At 42.1% G+C, this 25190-nt stretch overlaps 1 protein-coding gene across 2 annotated transcripts in view; it reads left to right on the plus strand.

The window, feature by feature from the left end:
* Positions 1–25190, plus strand: part of snx2 (sorting nexin 2) — a 58708-nt gene that overhangs the window by 9423 nt on the left and 24095 nt on the right. Inside the window, exons 3-8 of one of the 2 annotated variants that reach the window (XM_068029915.1) lie at positions 82–239; positions 2319–2385; positions 3136–3179; positions 4667–4808; positions 12864–12942; positions 21793–21868. In XM_068029915.1, coding sequence (XP_067886016.1) covers positions 82–239; positions 2319–2385; positions 3136–3179; positions 4667–4808; positions 12864–12942; positions 21793–21868 — 566 coding nt within the window. The remainder of the gene's footprint in view (positions 1–81; positions 240–2318; positions 2386–3135; positions 3180–4666; positions 4809–12863; positions 12943–21792; positions 21869–25190) is intronic. The other variant, XM_068029916.1, reaches the window with a different exon arrangement.

The following is a 25190-nucleotide window of genomic DNA, read 5'->3' on the forward strand; positions in this document are numbered from 1 at the left end:
TTTTCTCTTTTTTTTTTCTTTTCCACCCCCCCCCCCCCCAACCCCCCCAAACAAACACCCACCCCGGCACCTTGTTTTCAGAAGCCACGGAAGAGGTTTCTCTTGACAGTCCTGAAAGAGAATATGTAGTTTCTCCAGAACCAACTCCAGCTATTACACCAGTATCTCCAACACTGGTTGCACCACGATCAGAACTAAAAATGTCTCATCCCATGATGTTTGATCGATCCAAAGAGGAGGTAAAATTAAATTTGTCAAATTATCTTGTATAGTCTGTCATTCACTTCTTAAATTTTCTTTTAGTCTCAACATCCATTGAGAATGTAATATGGGATCTTAATTTGCGATATGAGTTGCATTGGATGCAGAAAGTTACTTGAGTGCATTTACTGTTCTGTAGATGACTGTAGTAACCATTTTAAGCACAAAGATATCAGTGAGGAGATTAATCTGTTTTCATATTCAGTTGAAAAATATTGTCCAGAGCACTGAATTCCTTGCTCATCAAAAGGGAATTGGTTAATTATTTGGAGAGAAGATTGCAGGGCTGCATGGAAAGGGTGGGGGAGTGGGACTAGCTGAGTTGTTCATGCTGTCAGCACAGGCATGATGGGACAAATGGCTGCCTTCTGTGCTGTAACCATTTTAACACTAAAGTTTGAGTATTCATCAAACCATTTTTAAAATTTAGATGTCAAATGCAGTATTATGTACATTGTGATGAGAAAACCCTTGAGTTAATTACTGAGCAGAAATGAGTGTTTTGCCATAGGAAAAAAAAATCACTGTCATTGTCTTTGAGCTGACGTACAAACAGGAAAAAATCTGAGCAGGAAATTAAAACTCAAGTGGGGAGAGGCACAAATTAGCCCCCTGCCCTGCTAGAACTAAGTTGCCTTTGTCAGTGGTGTTTTAAGGAAGGTCAAAATGACTAGACATAATACTGTTTGAAGTTATTGAGATTGCATCTATACAAATAATCTTGCAGCAAGTTTGCCATCCAAGATGGTATGTGGATTCTTTAAATGATCCAAAAACATGTTGCTTGCTTTCCCTTGTGAAGCCATTCCTATCTCTAAAAATTGAGGTTTTGTAAAACCTGCATGTATTGAACATGCCATGGCAGAATCTCTAACCTGTTTTTAAATGAGTAATGTTGATGATTCAAGATTCTAAACTTAATAGTTAAATTAATATTACAGTAAATAGTCCACCTGTACCATTTTGTTTTTCTTTGAGCTGCCTGGTCTAATCCCTTGCTTGCACCTCATGCCATTCAGTTTTTAGGCACAATGCCTTTAGAGCACTATTGCAAAATTTTGGGCCCTGATGTGCTAAGTTGACATTGGCCCCATTATTACAGATATAATACTGTACCAGGTAATATCTCCACTCAATGTCTAAAAGATCTCTTTATTAAATCAAATTCAGCAATGCTTTCTTGAATAGGCTTACATCAAATTGAATACATACTTGAAATGATTTGCTCGGTAAGGTAGTGGCAAGGAAAGATTTTCAAATATAACTGAATACTATGAACAGTACTGGAGGGATAAGTTTCACTGGCCAGCTTTTTCTCGTGCTTGTTTTTCTTGTACACAATCTGAAATGTAATCCAAACAACTGAAACATCTTTATTCTTTAATCAGATTTTTATCTAAAACTGACAATATATTAATTGCTACACTAATCCAATTATTTTGATTTGGCATTTTCTGATGAAGGCAAATTGGGAATTACTATACTCTTGGTATGCAAATCTGGTTGTAAACAGCATTTTGTTGAAACACTTTTTCACTGCAATATCAGTTTAATTGGCTTTTCATTTGTAGTGTGCTTGTGACATTTTCTTGCCACCACTTGAAAAAAGACAAAATGGCTTGGAATCTAAGCTTGGCCAGCACAATTTGGTTAACCAAAGGGTGAAATAGGAATCCAGAAATGCACCAAGAATCGAATCTAATCAAGTGTTCAATATATTCCAATGTAACTCTCACCTGAGTGGATTTCTGGTGTTACATGATTTTCAGTTTGAACTGTTCATTCCGTTCTCGTCATCCCCCTCAACAACTTTTGTTCCCTCTTTCATTTTACTATTCATGTAACTTACGATTTTTTAAAAAACTGTAATTTTGCTGTAGCTAAGCCACTCCATGAATGGTTTTGCCCAAAGATCCATTTTAAAATCTGAATGAAGTGCATTTAAGTTCCCACTTAATTTAGGAGTTCCATGTGTTTAATAGTTTTAGATGTATTTGGACCAAGATGCCCATTTCTGTACCTTTTCTCTTTTCCTACCCCCCCCCGCCCCCCCCCAGCTTGAGGAAGAAGCAAATGGAGATGTATTTGACATTCATGTGTCTGTTTCTGACCCTGAAAAAGTTGGTGAGTAAAACCTTAACATGGTTAATCTTGTTTAAAAATGCACTTTTAAAAAGTATAGTCAGTTATAACTTGGTTTATCGCTAATATTAAGAGCTGACTTTTTTTAATTTTAAAAGTACTTGTAATATTTGTATCTGCTCTAAGCTTAAAGAACTTTCAGTTCTGCTTCTGTTATTGTCAGTCTTTTCCTTCCAATTTCTGTACCAGTAGAAACCCACAACATTTGCAGTGAAATTAGTATCTTTGCAACAGTATTCCTTTTTAAATCCCTATGCCATCCCTCATGTGATCCCCATTCCACGCTTTCCAGGCAATCCTGTCATCTCTCTTTCTCTGCCCCCCCCCCCCCATGTTGTTAGAGCCCAGTAAGCAAGGCAGGGGCTGGGGACAAGTAAGTGGAATGTGTGTGCTGGGCTCTGCCCACCAAATCAAACCACTGACCAGTAAAAATGCAGGCAAACTGTTCGGTGATTTTTTTTCTCTTTCTTTGCTTTTTACCTCTTTCCAGAAAGGAAATTGACTCATTGAACTTAATCACCTCTTCCTGTTGTCAGAACTGTTTTTAGGAGTTTTCCTGCTCCCTTAACTGTGTAGTGTGTATTTTACTCCAGTCCCTATTCCACTTCCATTATCACTTAATTTGGAACCTGCACCAAATGAATTGTGCAACAGAAAATTGCAAAATATTTGGACTATGAAATGTTACTATTTTATTGCATTACTATAAATGAGTCTTTTCTTGCCACTTAGGTGATGGTATGAATGCCTACATGGCTTACAGAGTATCAACAAAGGTAATTGGGGGGGGGGGGGGGTGGGTGGAGTTAATAGTATGGAATTTTCACAAGGGGTGCAATTGGCAAAATGCACCCACAATGCACTGAGCAGTGTGCCAGTTTTGCTGAGAAGTTACACTAAAGTTTCTACACAAACTCATTAGCATAAGCTCGAACATAAAATCTGCTATTCATTGCAAATGAGCAAAATAATTGACTCATGACTGGAATGTGGTTTGGCAGGCAAGGGAGAGCATCAGAGTGGGGTTGCTAGGAATTGACCTATTCAACTTTGATTTTTGTAGCAGCAGGACTTGAGGCTTCAATTAATTAACTAGTGAAGCAGAGCAAGACACCTGTGGCTTCCATTGACCATTGATCATAAGTCTTGTGCACTATTGTCTGAATGCAAAGTAATTGCATCAGCAGGAATGACAAACCTGGGTCAGTGGATTTAATTGCTTCCTGGATCTGTGTGGCCATGGGTGGTTTTGTACTCTATCTGGGCAAAATGTGTTGAATACCCCCCAAACTGGTCCACTCAGTAGAAACTTTGAATTCCAACCATGAGGCCAGTTTTGTGGGTAGGGTGGAAAATGGACTTTTGATCCATTTGGGGAGAGAAAGCAGATATTGTAGTATAAAGTGGTTATGGGTGCAACTCACAATTTAAAAAAAAAAAATGCACGATCTTCAGTACTATTTCACTTCATTCTGTTACAATTAAGCTGATATCTGGACACATCATGCAGAAACTCCAGACTGCAAACTTAATACTGTTGTAACTTTTTTTAGCCCTTGCTGGGGTTTAGTATTTAATGCTAGTGTTCTCCCCACCTTGGGCTGTTTCACTTTTTGTAATGGAACCTTAATGATATGCTTCTAAGATAAATTGGGAGTTAATGGATCTCAAAATTGACATTAACACAAGGTACAAGAATGAAACTAAATACAGTAGAAATATTGAACAATGAGAGCTTCTAATTTACAGCTTGAGTTGTGCTTTAAAACATTTTGAAATTTAAAGTTTAAGGGGTGGAGAGACTTAAACTATCCCAAATTCTAGCAGCTTGGTACAGTAATTGTTTGCATCTCCCTTGCATTAGGCTGCACATTTTCTTCAATTTATTAAAGGGATGTTGATTTGTATATTGCATAATGTAACTAAATGTATGGGGGCAAAAAGTTTAAATGTAGATTCTAGTGTACTTAAAGTAACAGATGTTGACACAGGTTTCATGAGGCTAGGTTCAATTTTAATCTGTGGGCCTGAGCCAGGATTGAGTACCACTGCTGCTAATTTCAGAAGTGGAAAAAAAATCAACACTCTTGCATATTTCAACTAGTTGCATTTAAATTTAAACATTAAAAATGACAAACTTGCTTTGCATATAAAATCTAGCACTGACTTTTCAAATTACTTTCAATTGATGCTTAAGGGGGAAAGTATGTGTATAACAGTGTGCATGTAAGGTGGAGTAATTCTTGATATTTTCTTTACACAGACCACTTTGTCAATGTTCGACAGCAAAGATTTTACAGTCAAAAGGAGATTTAGTGACTTTCTGGGTTTGCATAGCAAATTAGCTGCAAAGTATATGCATGTGGGCTACATAGTGCCTCCTGCACCGGAAAAAAGCCTTGTAGGTAAGAACAATCTTTCATTATGGTAAAGTGCATTTAACATCTGTATTTTGAGTGGCATTACCTTGTGGCAACCTTTCATCACCACCTTTCTCTGACCATTATTACTGTTCCATAGCCTCATGTAAATTTAAGCTACAGTACAGGTTTGGCAGGGTTTCTCTCAGGATGTTTAATCTGCCATGTCTTGGTGATTTGGTTTTCTTAGATGTGATTAAACCTTTTTTGATAAACAAAATCACTATCCCCTTATCCTTCTGCAGAGGTAATGACTTGGTGCCTCCCATGTTTATCCTATTTTGACTGGACTTTTTTTTTTTCCCTCCCCCTTTCTTTTGTTTATATCCTCACCGCCACCAAATAAATCTGATCACCTGAGGAATGTGGTGGGGGGGGTGGTTGTGGGAGGAGGAAAGAAATAACTTCATTTAAATAGTGAAAGCTGTTCAAATAGTTGAACAAATTTCCAGGTGAGAGTGGGTGGGGTGCAGTGAGTCTTGGGGCTGAATTTTCCCACAAGTGTCGCAACCATATGCAGGGCCTGAGCTTCTTGTAAAGTTATGCCAGTCGGCACCTTGCCATGAGGTAGGCTCCTAATTGACTGCTACATTTGCTGTCCAAGTAAGAATGGCAGGCAGGTTCCCAGGGGTGGGGGCATGCACAAAGAGGGCCTACTCGGCAAAGTGGGTGTTGAGGCAGGAAAGCAAGGGCATCTCAAAATGGAGACACTTGGGAGCCTGCTGAAAATTAAAGGCCACCCACAGTTACTAGGACTATTGGTGTGTAGGGGAACTCCTCCACAGTAATACTGGCGACTATGGCCGTTTCATACTTGCAGCTCACTTATTGGCCCAGTGAGGTGCCAGTGGCCCTCCTGCCTGCCACTGGGAGGCAACCAACAAGTTGCTGCTGGTTTGGGACTCTGCAGGGGTGAGCAGTCTGACACCAGGGAAATGCTGGGTTCTGAAAATAGCCTGTGGGGCCTTAATTGGGAGCCTGTCATCTTGAAACAGGTTGCTGCTTTCTCACCCAGAGGCAGGATAGCATTGGGGAGCTGTCGTGACACACAACTATCAGAATTTCCCCACCCTCGTCTCTGGCACAATTCAGCCGTTTAGTTTTGTGCATCTCATGGGAATCTACCAGCAACTCGTGTTGGTTGCAAGGGCTTGGCTGTAGAGATGTTGGCTTGCTTCACTCTTCTTTAATCAGCCTGTTCCTTGGTCAAAGAGTTGCCACCAGTGTTTGATATAAACCATGGCCCATATTTTGTGATTTCCGAGTACTATTAAGCCTGAATGGCGCCAACACATCCGGCAGTCACTGCACTGCAACTTCCAGTTTTTGGCACTCCAGTGGTCCTGCTGGGCTGCTTTGCAAAGCATCGGGCCTGTACTGCATGAATTTGGGCTAATTATCCACAGCTTGCACAATTTTTAATGCCTTGTATTTTTTATTTGTTCATGGGATGTGGGTGTCACTGGCTAGGCCAGCATTTATTGACCATCCCTAATTGCCCTTGAGAAGGTGATAGTGAGCTGCTGCCTTGAACTGCTGAAGTCCTTGGTGTAGGTACATCCACAGTGTTATTAGGAAGGGCATTCCAGGATTTTGACCCAGTGACTGAAGGAGTGGTGATTTTATAGTTCAAAATTAGGATGGTGTGTGACTTGAAGGGGAACCTGCAGGTGGTTCCAGGCATCTGCTGCTCTTGTCCTTCTAGGTGGTAGAAGTCACAGGTTTGGAAGGTGCTGTTTGAGGAGCTTTGGTGAGTTGCTGCAGTGCATCTTGTAGATGGTACACAATGCTGCCACTGTGCGTTGGTGGTGGAGGGAGTGAATGTTGAAGGTGGTGGACAGGGTGCCAGTCAAGTGGGTTGCTTTGTCCTGGATGGTGTCAAGCTTCTTGAGTGTTGGAGCTGCATCTATCCAGGCAAGTGGAGAGTATTACACCACACTCCTGACTTGTGTGTTGTAGATGGGCAGGCATTGGGGAAACAGGAGGTGAGTTACTACAGAATTCCTAGCCTCTGACCTGCTCTTGTAGCCACAATATTTGTGACTTGTCCAGTTCAATTTCTGGTCAGTGGTAACCCCCAGTAGGATTGTGGGGGGTTCAGTGATGGTAATGACATTGAACATCAAGGGGAGATTTAGATTCTCTCTTGTTTGAGATGGTCATTGCCTGACATTTCTGTGGTGCAAATGTTGCCACTTATCAGCCCATGCCTGGATGTTGTCCAGGTCTTGTTGCTTCAGTATCTGAGGAGTTGCGAATGGTACTGAACATTGAGATCAGCAAACATCCCCAATTCTCAACTTTTTATAGTTGAAGGAAGGTCAGTGAAGCAGCTGAAGATGGTTGGGTCTAGGACACTACCCTGAGGAACTCCTGGGACTGAGCTTAAGAAAGCAATTAGGAGAACCAAGAGGAGATATGAGCAAGCTCTAGCTAGTAAAAGTAGGGAAAAGCCAAGATATTCTCTAAGTATATCAATGGGAAGAGGATAACCAGGGAAAGAGTAAGACCCATTAGGGACCAAGGGGGGAATCTATGGGTGGAGCCAGAGGACATTGGTAGGGTCTTGTGAAGTATTCGTCTTCACCCAAGAGAATGAGGATGTAGATATGGAACTCAGACAGAGGTTCTTGAGCAAATTGTCATAGGGAATGACAAGGTTTTGGCAGGCTTAAAAGTGGACAAATCTCCAGGTTTGGATGATTGGTGTCCCAGGATGCTGTGGGAGGCGAGGGTGGAGATTTCAGGATTCTGACCCAAATTTTTAATTCCCCTCTGGCCACGAGGGAGGTGCTAGAGGACTGGAGAACAGCTAATGTGCTCCCGCTATTTAAGAAAGGTTATAGAGATAAGCCAGGGAACTACAGGCCAGTGAGTCTCATGTCAGTGGTAGGGAAACTATTGGAGAAAATTCTGAAGGAGAGAATCTATCTCCACTTGGAGAGGCAAAATTTGATTAGGAATAGTCAGCATAGCTTTCAGAGGGAGGTCATGCCTAACAAATTTGATTGAATTTTTTGAGCATGTGACCAGGTGTGTAGATGAGGGTAGTGCAGTTGATTTAGTTTACATGGATTTTAGCAAAGCCTTTGACAAGGTCCCACATGGGAGACTTATCAAGAAAGCAAATGCACATGGGATACAGGGTAACTTGATAAGGTGGATTCAAAAGTCTTTTCTCTGTAGGAGACACTGATGACAGATGGCTGTTTTAGTGACTGGAAGCCAGTGTCCAGTGGCATACCACAGGGATCTGTACTGGGTCCCCTAGTCATTATATAAATGACAAACGACATAGATGACTACGTGGGGGGTAGGATCAGTAAGTTCGCGGATGACAAAGATTGGCTGAGTGGTTAACAGTGAGGTTGAGTGTCTTGGGTTACAGGAAGATATAGACTGGTTGGTCAAATGGGCAGAAAAGTGGCAGATGGAATTTAACTGAGAAGTGAGGTGATACACTTTGGCAGGAGTAATGTGACCGGAAGTATTCAATGAGTGGCCTGACACTGGGAAGTTCTGAGGAACAAAGGGATCTTGGCATGTTTGTCCATAGATCTCTGAAGGCAGAAGGGCAGGTTAATGAGGTGGTGAAAAAGGCATATGGGGCACTTGCCTTTATCAATCGAGGCATAGATTACAAAAGCAGGGAGGTCATGTTGGAGTTATACCGAGCTTTGGTAAGGCCACAACTGGAGTACTGTGCAGTTCTGGTCGCCACATTATAGGAAGGATGTGATTGCACTGGAGGGAGTGCAGAGGCAATTCACCAGGATGTTGCCTGGGATGGAACATTTAAGCTATGAAGAGAGGTTGGATAGGCTTAGGTTTTCACTGGAGCAGAGAAGACTGAGGAGTGACCTGATCGAGGTGTACAAGATTGAGGGGCATGGATAGGGTAGATAGGGAGCAGCTGTTCCTCTTTAGTTGAAGGGTCAAGTACGAGGGGACACAAGTTTAAGGTGAGGGGCAGGAGGCTTAAGGGGGATTTGAGGAAGAACTTTTTACCCAGAGGGTGGTGACAGTCTGGAATGCACTGCCTGGGAGAGTGGTAGAGGCAGGTTGCCTCACATTCTTTAAAAAGTGCCTGGATGAGCACTTGGCACGTCATAACATTCAAGGTTATGGGCCAAGTGCTGGCAAATGGGATTAGGTAGACAGGTCCGGTGTCTTTAATGTATCAGTGCAGACTCGATGGACCGAAGGGCCTCTTCTGCACTGTATTGTTCTGTGATTCTGTGAGACGATTGACCTCCAACAGCCACCATCTTTTTTTATTCGTTCATGGGATGTGGGCGATGCTGGCCAGGCCAGCATTTATTGCCCTTGAGAAGCTGGTGGTGAGCTGTCTACTTGAACTGCTGCAGTCCATTTAGGGTAGGTATACCCACAGTGCTGTTAGGAAGGGAGTTAAAGGATTTTGACCCAGTGACAGTGAAGGAATGGCGATATTGTTCCAAGTCAAGATGGTGTGTGACTTGGAGGGGAACTTGAAGGTGGTATTCCCATGCATTTGCTGCCCTTGTCCTTCTAGTTGGTAGGGGTTGTGGGTTTGGAAGGTGCTGTCTAAGAGCCTTGGTGCATTGCTGCAGTGCATCTTGTAGATGGTACACACTGCTGCCACTGTGTCAGTGGTGGAGGGAGTGAATGTTTGTAGGTGGGGTGTCAGTCAAGTGGGCTGCTGTGTCCTGGATGGTGTCGAGCTTCTTGAGTGTTGTTGGAGCTGCACCCATCCAGGCAAGTGGAGAGTATTCCATCACACTCCTGACTTGTGCCTTGTAGATGCTGGACAGGCTTTAGGGAGTCAGGAGGTGAGTTACTCGCCACTGGATTCCTATCCTCTGACCTGCTGTTGTAGCCACATATTTATATGGCTACTCCAGTTCAGTTTCTGGTCAATGGTAGCCCCTAGGATGTTGATAGTGGGGAATTCAGCGATGGTAATGCTGTTGAATGTCAAGGGGAGATGGTTATATTCTCTCTTGTTGGAAATGGTCATTGCCCGCCATTTGTGTGGCGCGGATGTTACTTGCCACTTATCAGCCCGAGCCTGGATATTGTCTAGGTCTTGCTGCATTTCTACACTGCTTCTGTATCTGAGGAGTCACGAATGGTGCTGAACGTTGTGCAATCATCTGCGAACATCCCCACTTCTGACCTTCTGATTGAAGGGAGGTCATTGATGAAGCAGCTGAAGATGGCTGGGCCTAGGACACTACCTTGAGGAACTGAGTCAGATGATTGACCTCCAATGACCACAACCATCTTCCTTTGCACTAGGTATGACTCCAGCCAGCAGAGGGTTTCCCCCCTGATTCCCATTGACCTCAGTTTTGCTAGGGCTCCTTGATGCCCTACTCTGTCAAATGCTACCTTGATGTCAAGGGCAGTCACTCTCCCCTCACCTCTTGAGTTCAGGCCTTTTGTCCATGTTTGAACCAAGGCTGCAATGAGGACAGGAGTTGCGTGGCCCTGGCGGAACCCAAACTGAGCATCACTGATGCTAGGTATCATTCCAACCAGTGGAGAGTTTCCCCCTGATTCCCATTGAATCCATTTTGCAAAGCTTAAAAACTCCTGAAGATATTGCTTCCAAGGACAGATTACCAATTTGACCAGGGCTACCAATTAGTACCGCTTTTTTTTCCCCCCTCCCCTCGGTCCTGTAAATTTTCTCCCCTTCAAGTATTTGTCACATTTCCTTTTGAAAGTTATTGAATCTACCTTCACTGCCTTTTTTTCAGGCAGTGATTTCAGATCATAGTAATTGTATTTTATAATAAATCTCTCCTCTGGTTCTGACAATTGCCTCAATCTCTTAGTCGCCAGAGGACATAGCAGCAAATCAAAGGTTCTGGAAATCTGGTTGTCCTTAAGTTTTCACTGAACAAAATTTGTGCTTATTGGCCTGTAGAATAGTCAGTCAAAATGGCACAGGAGATGGTCATTTGGCTCATTGAGCCCATGCGAGCTCTAGAGCAATCCAGTCTGCCCTATCCCTGTATCCCTGAGTCTATTTCACTCGAGTGCCAATCCAGTTTCTTTTGAAATAATTGATCCCCATGTCCTTGTTCCCATTAGCTCCCCTTAACCTCCTGTGCTCCAAGGAGAACCACTCTGGCTTCTCCAGTCTAACCTTGTAACTAAAATTCCTCATCCCTGGAACCGTTCCAGTAAATCAGCTATGTGCCCTCCAAGAACCCTCACTTTATTTCTAAAGTGTGACCACCAGAACTGGATGCAGTACTAGAGTTGTGGCCCTGACAGCTTTTTAAAGATTCAGTATAATTTCCATGCTTCTGTACTCCATACCTCCTGTTTAGGAAGCCCAAAGCCACATATGCTTTGCTAACTACACACTTTCTTGCCACCTTCAAAGATTGATGCATGAGTTTCCAGTCCCTCTGTCCTGGCACACTCTTTAGAAATGTGCCATTTGGTCTATATTTCCTCTCTATCCCTTCTGCCAAAATGCATCCTCATTTCTTTAAATTCCATCTGCCCATTCTGCAGTTGATTACTATCATCACTGCCCTACTTCCAAGTTTAAATTTTACTCTTCCAATATCCAAGTCACTTTTTGATGTATGTCAAAAAGTAGTGGTCTGAGCATGCTCCTTTACCATGACTTGCTGTTTTCTGTCTTCAAGCTAAATTTTGTCCAAGCTGACACTGACTGCTATTCCTGAGCCTCAATTTTGTTAACCAGCCTTTTATAGTACTTTGTCAAAGGCTTCCTTAAAATCCCTGTAGACATCCATTGTTACTTCATCAAAAAAATTCAATAAGAATAGTCAAGTGTGACCTGGCTCTCCTTAATTAACTCAAACCTCTCGAGTGCCTGTTTTGTTTTTGTCCCTTATTTCTAAACCTTGCTTGCCACTGATGTTGAACTGCCCAGTCTTTAGTTACCAAGGATGTCAGAATCGCAGAATTGTTAGTGCAGAAGGAGGCCATTTGGCCCATCGTGTCCACACCAGCTCTCTGAAAGAGCAATTCATGTAATACCATTCCCCTGCCTTCTCTCCATAACCCTCCACATTCTCCCTTTTCATCCAACAGTCTAATTCCCTTTTTGAATGCTTCAGTTGAACCTGCCTCCTCCACACTCGGGCATTCCAGACCTTGACCACTTGCTGCATGGAGGTTTTTCTTCCTCGTGTCACTTTTGCTTCTCTCACCAAATACTTTAAATTTGTGCCTCCTCATTCTCCTTTCATGAGTGGGAACAGTTTCTCCCTATCTATTCTGTCCAGACCCCTCAGATTTTGAATACCTTGATCAAATCACCTCTCTGCCTTCTCTTTGACTGAAGTCAGGACTGTTTTTTACATATTTTATAAATGAAGTTCCTCATCCCTGGAACCATTCTCGTAAATCTTTTCTGTGCTCTTTCCAATACCCTCACATCTTTCCTGAACAAAGGTGTTGCCTTTGCCACTTTTCAATCCTCTGGCACTCCTGCCATTATCTAGGAAAGATTATGGCAAGCCCTTTTCACTCTCCTCACCCCCAACTTCCTTTAGCAACCTAGAATACAAGCCACCAGACCAGGCAACTTATCCACTAAGTGTAGCCATCCTTTCTGGAACATCCTATCAATTTTTCACCCCATCTATTACCTCTATCATCTCTGCTTCTACAGATATTGTCAGCATCCTGTTCTTCAGTAAACACTGATGCAAAGTGCTCATTAAATATTCTAGCCTTGCCCTGTGCCTGTAAGCATATATCATCCTCTTTGCCCCTAAAAAGCCCGACCCTGCCTTGTAACTACCCACTTGCTATTTAAATGCCAGTAGAAGATTTTTTACATTAACAACTGTTCTATTCTCATAGCCAATCTTCCACTTCACTTCTTAATACCTGATTCTTGTTTGAAGAATCCACCTGACATGCATCATATGCTTTTTTCTTTTTTTTCTCCCCCCCCCCCCCCCCCGCCCCACCATCCTATTGACAGTCCTTTTCCAATTTCGAAACTCTAATTTACATTATTCCTTGCTCTTCATTACTAATCTAAATGTTTTTTTTCTAAAGGCATGACCAAAGTCAAAGTTGGAAAAGAAGATCCATCATCAGCTGATTTTGTTGAGAAAAGGAGAGCATCTTTGGAGAGGTAAAGTTCTTTGGAACAGGGAAATGTAAAATACTTTAGGTGTGTAATGAAAAGGGAAATTGAAAATCATTGGCCATCTTCAATTAATAAGGAGACTTTGTTTCACTTCAAATCCCTGATATTCTAAAGCTTGTACTAATCCATTAGCACTTTTTATTCTATTTTCCCTACTTTCATGGAATGTGTCTCTGGCAAGGCTAGCATTTGTTGCCCATCCCTAATTGCCTTTCAGCTTGAGAAGGTGGTGGTGAGCTGCCTCCTTGAACTGCTGCAGTCCATCTGGTGTTGGTACTCCCACAGTACTGTTGGGGAATTCCAGGTTTTTCACTCAGTGATTATAGTTTGAGGCTGGAATGATGTGTGGCTTGGAGGGAAACTTGCAGGTGTTGGTCAATTTGTCTGCTATCTTTGTCCTTCTAGGTGTAAGAGGTCACTGGTTTGGAAGGTGCTGTTGAAGGAGGCTCAGCAAGTTGTTGCATTGCATCTTGTAGATGGTAGACACCGCTGCCGCTGTGCATCAGTAGTGGAGGGAGTAAATGTTTAAAGTAGTGGATTGGGTGCTGATCAAGCACGCTGCTTTGCTCTATATGGTGTCAAGCTTCGAGTGTTGGAACTGCACTCATCCAGGCAACTGGAGAGTATGGGCGGCACAGTGGCGCAGTGGTTAGCACCGCAGCCTCACAGCTCCAGGGACCCGGGTTCGATTCCGGGTACTGCCTGTGTGGAGTTTGCAAGTTCTCCCTGTGTCTGAGTGGGTTTTCTCCAAGTGCTCCGGTTTCCTCCCACAAGTCAAAAGACTTGCAGGTTGGTAGGTAAATTGGCCATTATAAATTGTCACTAGTACAGGTAGGTGGTAGGGAAATATAGGGACAGGTGGGGATGTTTGGTAGGAATATGGGATTAGTGTAGGATTAGTATAAATGGGTGGTTGATGTTCGGCACAGACTCGGTGGGCCGAAGGGCCTGTTTCAGTGCTGTATCTCTAATCTAATCTAATCTATTCCATGGTAGTACTGACTACTGCCTTGTAGATGGTGGACAGACTTTGGGGAGTCAGGAGGTGAGTTGCTTGCTGCAGAATTTGCAGCCTCTGACCTCCTGTAGTATTTGTGGCTGGTCCAGTTAAGTTTCTGGTCAGTGGTAACCCCCCAGAATGTTAGTGGAGAATTCAGCAATAGTAATGTTTTTGAATGTCAGGAGTTGTGAAATTCTGTTGTAGATGGTCATTGCCTGGGACTTAAATGGTTACTTGCCAGTTATTAGCCCAAGCCTGAATGTTGTCAAGTCTTGCTGCATATGGATATGGACTACTTCAGTATCTGGAGTCATGAATGGTTCAGAACCAGTGAAATAATAAGTATTGATCATTGAAATCCTTCACTGGTTTTTTTTTTTTGTCTTAATTATTGTATGTGATCCCCAGCTTGATTCAAGAACAGAACTTCCTCATTTTGAGGAAGGCTGTTTTTGATTGAATCTGTGAATGCAGCTATGTAAGCATAGAATCAGCTGTAAATTCTCCTCTCTCTCTCTCTCTCTCTCTCTCTTCTTTTCTCCTCCCCCCCCCCCCCCCCCCCCTCAGATGGCTTAATGGCCTGATCTTGGTAATTATACATACACAGCCATCTGGCCAAAGTACCTGAGGGTGATGGAATCCTATTCCAGCAAGGAGTTAACTCCTTTTTGTGAATGGAACAAGAAGGTCACAGGAAAAATGCCCTAAAGTCAGTCCACCTATGGTCATATTTTATAAACTCTTCATGGTCCAGAAGCAGCACTTATTTTGATACTCCATCCTGACCATCATGCCCTAATTATGCAGGAATCTTGCTTTATTGATGACCGTCTGGAATGACCTGCCTGGGAGGGTGGTAGAGGCAGGTTGCCTCACATCCTTTAAAAAGTACCTGGATGAGCACTTGGCACGTCATAACATTCAAGGCTATGGGCCAAGTGCTGGCAAATGGGATTAGTAGACAAGTCAGGTGTCTTTAATGCATTGGTGCAGACTCGATGGGCCAAAGGGCCTCTTCTGCACTGTATTCTGTGATTCTGAGATATTAATCGCTACTGAATTTGCAGTTGCTAAACTCAATGTAGACTAATTACAATTGGAGATGTAACAAACATTTATCATAGGACAAGAATAGTTCCATTGCCCTGTTTTTAGGTGAGGTGGGGGGGGAGAGAAATAGTCCTAGTTACTGATAACAGAAGTTCTGTAGATACATCACATTTCCATTTGGTCAGGAGAAGTGAATATTCCATCTGATTGTCTTGCATCTTGTGGCACCAAAATGACACGTCTCAACCTGAAATTTTCTGATGAATTTGCTAATTCAGATATAAAGTTTCTGCACATTGTGAATGCAAAATCAGCTAGATACAAACATACCTGTGAAACAAGCCATTTAGCAATCTTGAGATGATGGACTTTGCAAGACTTTCAAGTTCTGATCACTTCATCTGAGGTAGAATGAGCAGATGACTGGCATTGCTAAAAGGTTAAGCTGGTTGGCTAATGTTTTGAGTTGAAAGTGCTTTGCCACTTGGAAAATCAGGCAGGTCGTGAATCCCTGGATGGCATGTTTGGGCAGCTGAGAATTTTCTACAGTCGAAGGGGCTCTTTAACATTCCCTTGCCTTTTGATTTTATAGTTTTAAAAACTTGTAGTTGTATAGCACCTTTTTAACATAAAACATCCCATGGTACTTCACAGGAGCATTATAAAGCAAGGTTTCACAATTACAATGTTTGGGCAGATGGCCAATAGTTTAGCAGAAGTAGATGGCTGGAGAAGTTTGGGGAGGGAATGTGTTTTGGGGCCTGGCATCTGAAAGCATGGCCATAAAATAAAGGATGCTGAAATCAGATGAGTGCAGGTATCTTGAGGGTTTTGGGATGCAGGCGATTATAGATAAGGCAGGAGATGCTATGGGGGGACTTAAATAAGAGTGAGACTCTTGTTGCTTGACGAGGTGACAGTGTAACTCAGCAAGTACGTGTGGTGGGTGAATAGGACTTGATGCAGGTAAGCATGCTGGCATGACTTTTAAATAAGTTAGAGGGCAGAATGAGGGAGGCTGACCAAGACTTTTTTGGAATAGTTAAGTCTAAAGGTAGCAAAGGCATTGATTAGAGTTTTGGAAGCCGATAAGCTGAGGCATAAGTGACCTTGGTGATGGGGTGTGTGGCCAGAAGCTCAACCTGGGGTCACATGACACCAAGTTGTGACCAGACTGCTCTGCCTATGACAGTTGCTAGAGAACTGAGTTTGTAGTAGGGACCAAAGATCATGGCTTTAGTCTTAATGTTTCATTGGAGGAAGTTTCTGTTCTTTTAGTGCTGGATATTGGGCAAGCAATGGAATCAAGAGGTAGAGCTGGGTATTGTCAGCATACAGTGAAAATGTAGCAGCGTGACAGTGCATAGATGCGAAATGGGAGGAACCAAAAATGATACTTGGGTACCAGAAGTAACTGGAAGAGAAGCCATTGCATGTCACTTTCTAGCTACGTTAGATAAAAATTGGACCAGGTGAGTGCATTCCCATCCAGCTACACAATAGTGAGGTATTGCAGGATGATATAGTCAACTGTCAAAGGCTGCAGAAAGATAAAGGACTTGGAGGGATAGTTTTACCTTCGTCGGAATCTAGGATGTCATTTGTGACTTTGATTAACAGCAGTTTCAGTGTGTGGCAGGGATTAAAACATCTTCCTGGACAGATGGGCATGGATTTGGGTGTTGCCAGTGCAGTTAAGGACTTTGAAGAGGAAAGGGGTAAAGGGGGTTTTTGTGTGTATTGGCAGATTTGAAGGAGAGGGACAATACCTGAAGAGAATAATCAGTTAATATCAGCTAACATGAAGACCAGGAGGGGAAGTTGCATGGCCAGTTTACTGAATAGGGTTGAGGGAGCTGGAGATGAGTCTCATGGACAAGATGAGCTTAGGATGGGTATGAGGGAAAATGAGAAACTAGAGCATTAGTTCAGGGCTAAGGCAGGGGGAAACTTTTAGAAGTTTGGCCCAGTGGGCCAAGGGAAAGCAGGGAAGCTGCAGATGCAGTTGATCAAATGGTCTTTATCTTGGTGACAAAAGTCCATGAGCTCCTCTCATTTCTTTTTGGAGGTAGGAGAGAGGGGTTCCAGACAGTTTGCAGTAGAGAAGAGCTGGGAGTTGTCTCAGCATTCCAGGCTGATGCTGGAACAGTGAGCAATTTGGGCAGATGAGAACAGGACCTGTAATGCTTTGATCCAGCCAGATCTGGCAGTCAATGGCTATGCCAATTGTCCACCATATCCAAGTCCTGCACCCTTTGGACTTGAGAGAGTGGAGGTGAGGGTTGTACTGGGGAACAACCAGGTGAGAATAGTTTTATTAGGGGTTAGGGCATCAAAGGTGGAGGTGAGGATGTGATTAAGCAAATCAGCAGCTGTGGAAATGTGAAGGGATACTGTTGGGATTTTAAAAGTGCATTTGTAAGTGAATTAGTAGATAGTTTTTTCCAGGGATGGATACAGGAGGTAGGGTTTGATGTAGAAGGGTGATGTGGGTGGAGAGTAATGCAAGGAAGTGATTGGATTGCCTTGTGATGTGTGGTTTTGCTACTTTGATATCCATGTCATTGGTGTAGCTATGAATTGGTTGGAGACTTTACATGGAGGGAGAGATTGAGGATAAGAGGACAGTGAACTCTAACATGATGAGTCGATGGCTGTTGAAATCAGGATGTCATTTGGTATAGAGGCTGAGGAAGGAAAGCAGTAAAGATATCAATTTTTTTTTATTGTAGATGGGCAGGTTGTGAGGAGTGGAACAAGATGAGATGCTCAAAGGAGAAAATGTCAGGAGTAGGGGATCAGGCCAAAATGTGATTTGGTGATGAGCCACACTGCCATTGTGACTATCTTGGCAGGGCACATGGAAAATATAGCCAGGCAGAGAACCTTTTTGTTTAGGGGGAAGATGATACAAACCAGACTGAGGAATAAGGCCATGATGTCAATGCATTCATCCACAATAAGTTCATGGCAAGGGTCTTGTTCATAAACAAACAGACATTCTGGAAGGAGATGTGGGGGAGAGTGGGGTTGGAGGTGTGTGAACTGATCCACTGGCAGTTGAGGGAGCCAGGAGTGGAAGGGGTGAGCTAGGTAGGACTGGCAAGATTAGTCCCTGGTGGATGCACTTGGAAGGAAGCTTGGCACAATATGATAGGACCGTTGGGGTTGCTGCTTGATGAGCTTAATAGGGGATGCCAAGGGAGACAGAAGGCAGCTGTAGGCTTATCCAAGAGGGAGTTGAGTATCAGATGGTGGCAAGAGAGCAGGAAGGTTGGGCTCGGGAATTCAGGACATAGTACCTGGGTGGAGCAGTGAAAGGAGATGTGATGGGTCTAGGGGTAAAGAACTTGTGTGTATATATACAAACAAAAGGAGGGGGTCCAGACTTTAAGGTCAAAGGTCAGGTGGGGGGTAAGTATGTTGATGAGGTGGAATCAGCAAGAAGCATCGACAAGTTGACAGTTCGGAGACCAGTGTAACAAATCAAGTCCTGAAGCTTTTTGAGGGTAGAGTATTGAAGGATGTACTAGTGGGGGGTATCTTCATGGGACTGAAAATCCAGGAGGTGTACAGAATTGGTTGCAGGGCAGAAAAGTAATTGCATATTTGGTTACCATAAAATCCAAAAGTAGTGAAGGTAGGAGTCTCAGTTACAGTTGTGGTGGTAAGGTCCTAAACTGATCGAAGTCACTTTTATAGCAAAGTACAGCAGATCTATGACGGCTGAGTCATAGAGTAGCCAATGTGGTCCTGATGTCCAGAGACATCAAGAATCTGAAGTCAAGTTTGAGATCCAATGTTCTTCCAGAGCACTGAGCTGGCAAATTCAGGGAAGGGTATTTAAACTAGTTCTTTTCTTTTGGGCCTCCTTATCTCGAGAGACAATGGATACACGCATGGAGGTGGTCAGTGGTTTGTGAAGCAGCGCCTGGAGTGGCTATAAAGGCCAATTCTGGAGTGACAGGCTCTTCCGCAGGTGCTGCAGAGAAATTTGTTTGTCGGGGCTGTTGCACAGTTGGCTCTCCCCTTGCGCCTCTGTCTTTTTTCCTGCCAACTACTAAGTCTCTTCGACTCGCCACAATTTAGCCCTGTCTTTATGGCTGCCTGCCAGCTCTGGCGAATGCTGGCAACTGACTCCCATGACTTGTGATCAATGTCTAGTAAACTCGTAGTTAACTAATATTGGGTGCATTTTAGCCCAAACTCTTAAATAGTAGGAGAAAAGGCAAAGGATGGCAGCTAACCATGGATAGATGTGAAGAGAGTTCCCTAGGGAGCTGGCTGGCCGGCCAGACAGTCAAAACCCCTCCATGCTGTCTCAATTACACTGATGCACAGCCCAGTGTTCATTGCTCTGACATAGCCCCACCCACAAAATTGCATGAACTTGGAGGGAGAGAAGGGGGGAAAAAGGAACCAATGTGGACTGCTATGGATAAAATCTGGGCTGAGCTAACTGTCCATCACTGTCTCAAGCACAAATAATTTGAATTAAACATGAAGCTTATTCTGATGTCTTCTGATATCTTTCCTGTATCTATTTTATAAAATAAAACCACTTGACTCAGGATTCTGCTAACTTTTCTGATAAATGCCTAATTCTTTATGGTAGCAGTGAGATCTGCTAAATTTAAAATGTAACTATTTTGGTTTTTTAGTTGGATTAGTTTAACAGATTTTTTTTTCTATTTCTGGGTAGCCATTTCAGCTCATGAATTCCAAAATATTCTTTTGGGCTGCTTCCCAAGTGTGTTTTTTTTTTTTAAATGCAAGATTCATTTTCTGAAACCAGCCTGGAATTAGCAATACTTTATTATTGAGAAGTCTAGGTGATGGGTCTTGATTGAAGATTAGAGGTGAAGAAAGGGTCTCTGATTTTTCCTGTATCTTAACCAGGCAATGTAAGGGGTTTTGGAGGATTCAAATCTTGAATGGACTTTTTATATCTTAGATATGAGATTTGGGGCAGAAGTCCTTGAGGAAATAGTTTGGGGAGCAATTTTAGCAGTGGAAACGTGTTCTCCATTTTTTTAATCAGAAGATGGTAATGCCAAGATTAGATAGATGACTGATTTTTGAGTGAGTAAATGACTAGCAGATCAGTGTAAATTGTATTTTTGACAACACCATGGGAGCAGTTTGAGTGGAAACTGATCTTGCCAAAGTCTTTGGAAATGTCCAGTGATGCAAATGAATCGCTGCTGTTGAAGGGCAGGCGGAGGTACATGAAGATTGCCAATGGAACAGGCATGCTCAACATCTTGCATTCTAATATGGATTAGTATTCAGCCCCCAATTGCATGTTGCTTTCCCAACACTTTCTGCCATTTAATGTTGCCCAAGATAGTAGTATTTTATGATTTTGTTTGTTTGAAGTCATCTAGCCAGTTTAGCAATCTATATAGAGCATGATTGGTCAGAGGATACACTCCAAGTGCAGAAGTGCACTTACTGCATGGCATCTTTCCCACTGGAAGTGCACATCACAATCTGGAACAGTGCATCAGTGACTAAGTACCCTCACTTCTACAGCTCCATGCTAATATTTGGTAAAGAGCATGGATTTGTTGGAACAGGCCATGGTTGACTTTTTCATTGGAAGAGATCTCTATAGATAAATAGAATGAATGCTGGTTATGTGGATCTTTAAGCATTTTAGGTGCCACATAAGATGTGTCACAAATGAAGGTACACAATGTTAAATGGGATATAGCTTTTATAAATTGAGAGGCAGTGTTGAAAGTAAATGTTTTTCATAAGTTAACATGGGTAGATAAATGAATTCAATGCAGCCAAACATGAGTACATTTTGGAGAACAATGGAAGGAAGTACATCTTAAACAGGAAGTCTTAAATCTAGGGGTGCTGATTTTTTTTTAAAAGATGAGTGCAAATAAGGTTATTTAAAAAGGCAATGGATTTGGGGTTTTATAGTTGAATGTGAAAGGGAAGGGAATATTGAATTTGGATAGATGTCAGTTTAAGATCAGCAGTGTATAGTTTTTGACATCGTTAAAGGAAGCATTTTCACTAGAAAAGTTAGTGAAAATTTTATTCTAAATGAGTTAAGAAAAGCTTAAATTTGGCTTTCTCCATCAGAAGTTGAAGAGGAAATCCTAAAATTTTCAGTTTGAGTAGTGAAAGCATTCTGCTAGTTGACAAGTTGGTATTAAGAGCATTTGGATTTAAGATTGTGATGAAGGCAAAAGGCACTAAAATTTTCCCCCATGGATTAATTGGAATATGGAACACTTGAGCTCAAGTTCCTGTTTCAATAGCTACTTGATATAGCAAATCTATTCACCTAACAATACTTTTTCTAAGTTTGAAAACCCATACATAGCCAAATAATTCATCTGTGGTTGAGCTGTAAAACTTTGTAGTCTAGATATAAGGCCTGCCTGGTATTACCTTGACTAGACCTGCTTTGTATGATATTTTGTGCATCATGATGCACAGAATAAAAATTACATTTTGGAGAAGTTTGACATTTCTTTGCCCTTTTTTTTTAAACCTGTTGACATACCAAAAGGTTAGTCATTAATGCCTGTCACATCAGACAGACTTTGTGTGGAAGACCTGACTCCTGTCAATACTAGTCTTGCATGAAGGAAAACTCATTTGAAATGCAGAAGTGGAATCTTAAGTTGTAGTTCACATCCACAACTAAACTAAATATCTCTTCTACATTCAATTATTGACTTAGATTAACTTATGAACATTTTTTAAATGCCTTTGGCTTCTGATCAAAGATGATAAATTGACCATATCTCTCAATGCAGGTATCTGCAGCGGACAGTAAAGCATCCAACCCTCTTGCAAGATCCTGATTTGCGGCAGTTTTTAGAAAGTAATGAGGTAAGTGGTGCCATTTCAGAATGCTTAATATAAAAGAAGCAGTTTTAAACTGTCCTGACTGGTTAACATATTTTATCTTGGGTTTTCCTCAATGCAGTAGGCAAATACAATTGTCATGCAGGCTCCTACCTGCCAAGCATGAGGCATATTAATTTCACCCCATGGACATTAAATTTCAAACTGTTGAAGTGAAGAAAGGACTTGCTTCAAAAAATTGCATATCAAGTGTTTGTAAAGGACAAAGGACCATTCCCTGACATTTAGCCCACAATGGACTTTTGATCTCCAGATGTTGAAGGTGGGGGAGCTCGCATTCCAGGTTGACTAAGGTGGCTGAATGCACAAACTAACATGGTTAAACCAGCTAGTCACATGACTAACCTGCTGGGCAACCTGAGTTTTTTGAATTTGTACATAGATTGGGCAGGAAGCAGAATGTTGCTGGACTGAAGATCTCCTGGTTGACTTGCCACAGCCTCTCCTGTCTGCTCCCATCTCTTGCTCACGAGCCTCTGAATCCACTGAAGACATGTGAACTCCAAGAGAAAAGTCTCCTACAGCGAACCCAGTTTAAGAATACTGGGCCCAATGAAAAGCAAGATCTACCCACAATCAAGGACTCTACAGTGAGCTCCAAGACCCATAACAAACTCTTCAGACGTTGCCTCAGACATTTCCACTTTATTTTTTCTGTCTCTTCACATGTATCGCATATGCATGCTAGCGTGGGTGCATTGTGTATCCATAGGTGTCAACTGAATTGAGTTTAAGTTTAATAAATTTCAACTTTTAAACCTAAGTCTATGCTGGTTTCTTTGCCTTATAATTGGAAAGTGGTGAATAAGGAAGGATTCACCAAGGGGGAGCTAAAAAGGAGTGTTTAAAATTAAACCCTGTTACAGTAAGAACAGGTGAAGGCTAAGAGGGACCCCCAGACACCTTTCTCACCTGGTCGTAACAGAATGCATAATTTGCTGTCGTACAGAGCGGGAAGTCACTGTCAGTGATCTCCAGTGCTTTGAAGTTTGGGGTTGCAATGGAGGGAGGAGGCTGGAAAAATTAGTCAGGATTCTTGCTATTTATGGCCTCTAGAAAGTAATTTGAGATGTCCCTTAGCTAAACAGCCCTGTCAACTCTTGTGGAACTACTCCAGTAACAACTCATCACAGCCTCCAAGAATATGTAGAATCCTACTTTGGATTGTTTTTTTTTAGCAGAACAGCATATTAAACAATTTTTTGTATATACAAAAATCTGGAAGCCACAAAAGTGTTTGCAACTTCAAACTAGTAAGGCGAATTAAGGTGTGATTTTTCACAATGATCAACATGGAGCTTACCAGTGCAAAATTTGGATAGTGAAGGTCGAAGCCTTGGAATCATTTCACAAACAGATGGAAGCTATGATGGGATTGTGAAATCTTTTGGCCCAAACCGAAAAAAAAGTGCTAGTGCCTTTGGTCATGTGAATAGGAGGTGGAGGTAATAGAAATTATGTTTCATAAGTATTTTCTGACCAATGAGTTCATTGAAAGTGAGAGCATAGCTGTGAAACTACTGTTTTTGAAAGTTAAGCACCCCCCGTTTCCATAGTCAAGTTCTATCCCAATGCTTCCTGTTGCATCTACTGCAATTAAGCTGAATTCAATTGATTTTTTAATTGTTTAGATGGGGTGTTTTCTCTGATCTGTTTGCAATTTCAAATTTCACAACTCAATGAAAATAATGGGAGAAAGTAGTAGCTGTAGTTGTGTAGGGACTCTCAATTTAAATCTTGTCGGTTTTAAGCATTCCCTCACCCCCTTGGTCATATCCAGTATAGTACCCTTTTGAATAGGGTGGGAGTGTATTGAAGGAGAATGCACAAGAGGGTCACTAAATTGCCCTGCTGTTGGGTTCAGTACAATAGTATCTTGCTGTGTAAAATAAACAATCTGCCTACTTGTGAATCAAATGTTAATGGCAACAACTTGTTTAAAGCTCTGTCACTGACTTTCAGATCTTTGTAGAAACCCAAGATGTGTAATGAGAATGGAGTTTCTTGTCTAACAAATCATCTCTGATGTTCACAGTGTTTTCTGTACTCTGCTGACTCCAAACCTGACGTGGTTGAAGCCAGAGATCAAGCTAGTTGTTACCGTGCACCACCTGTATATCTTTCAGTTAGTTCTGATGAAAGGTCAAAGACCTGAAGTGTTAACACTGCTTTTCTCTCCACAGATGCTGCCTGACCTGCTGAGTATTTCCAGCACTTCCAGATTTCCAGCATCTGCAGTATTTTGCTTTTTTTTTTTGTTACTGTTGATTGGAGTTTGTGCAAAAGATAAACTTGCTGTATGATAGTGTAACCTAATGGTCAAGATCCTGGAAGTTATGCAATACTATCTTGATTTTCACCAGCTTTTCAGATTGGAAATATACTGTTTGCAATCTAAGAACATTGGGCAGTGCAGACCTGCAGTACCTGATCTCATTTAATGTTAAAGTCCAATGCAGAGAATCTCTTGACCAATATTATGCAATTCTAAAAGTAGGCTTATTTTATGGAAAAACTGCAACCTTGAAGAAAAAACAGTAACTTATCAATATTTGCATTTCATGCTTGGTCTCATTCAATTAATGAGTAAACATGGACATTTTATGAACATACGAATTAGAAGCAGGAGTAGGCCACTTGAGCCTGCTACACCATTCAATAAGTACATAGCTGAACTGATTACTTCACGTTTCCACCTACTGATAACTTTCCACCCCCTTGCTTTTCAAGAATCTATCTACCTCTGCCTTAAAAATATTCAAAGACTCTGCTTCCACTATTTTTTGAGAGAATTCCAAAGACTCCCGACCCTCAGAAATTTCTCCCATCTGTCTTAAATGGTTGACTCCTTATTTTTAAACAGTGACCCCCTAGTTCCAGATTCTCCCACAAGTGGAAACATCCTTTCTGCATCTACCCTGTCAAGACCCCTCAGGATCTTGTATGTTTCAATCAAGTTTCCTCTTGCTCTTCTAAATTCCAGTGGATACAAGCCTAGCCTGCCCAATCTTAAGACCAGCCACCCATTCCAGGTATCAGTTGATGAACCTTCTCTGTACTGCCTCCAATGCATTTACATCCTTCCTTTAATAAGGAGACCAGTACTGTACACAGTACTCCAGATGTGGTCTCACCAATCCCCTGCATAGCTGAAGCATAACCTACCTACTTTTGTATTCAATTCACCCTCGTGATAAACAATAACATACTGTTTTCCTAATTGGGTGCTGTACCTGCATACTAACCTTTTGCGATTCAGGCACTAGGACACCCAGATCCCTCCAAC

Source organism: Heterodontus francisci, chromosome 4, assembly GCF_036365525.1.
Source record: "Heterodontus francisci isolate sHetFra1 chromosome 4, sHetFra1.hap1, whole genome shotgun sequence".
In the NCBI taxonomy this organism is placed as follows: Eukaryota; Metazoa; Chordata; class Chondrichthyes; order Heterodontiformes; family Heterodontidae; genus Heterodontus; species Heterodontus francisci.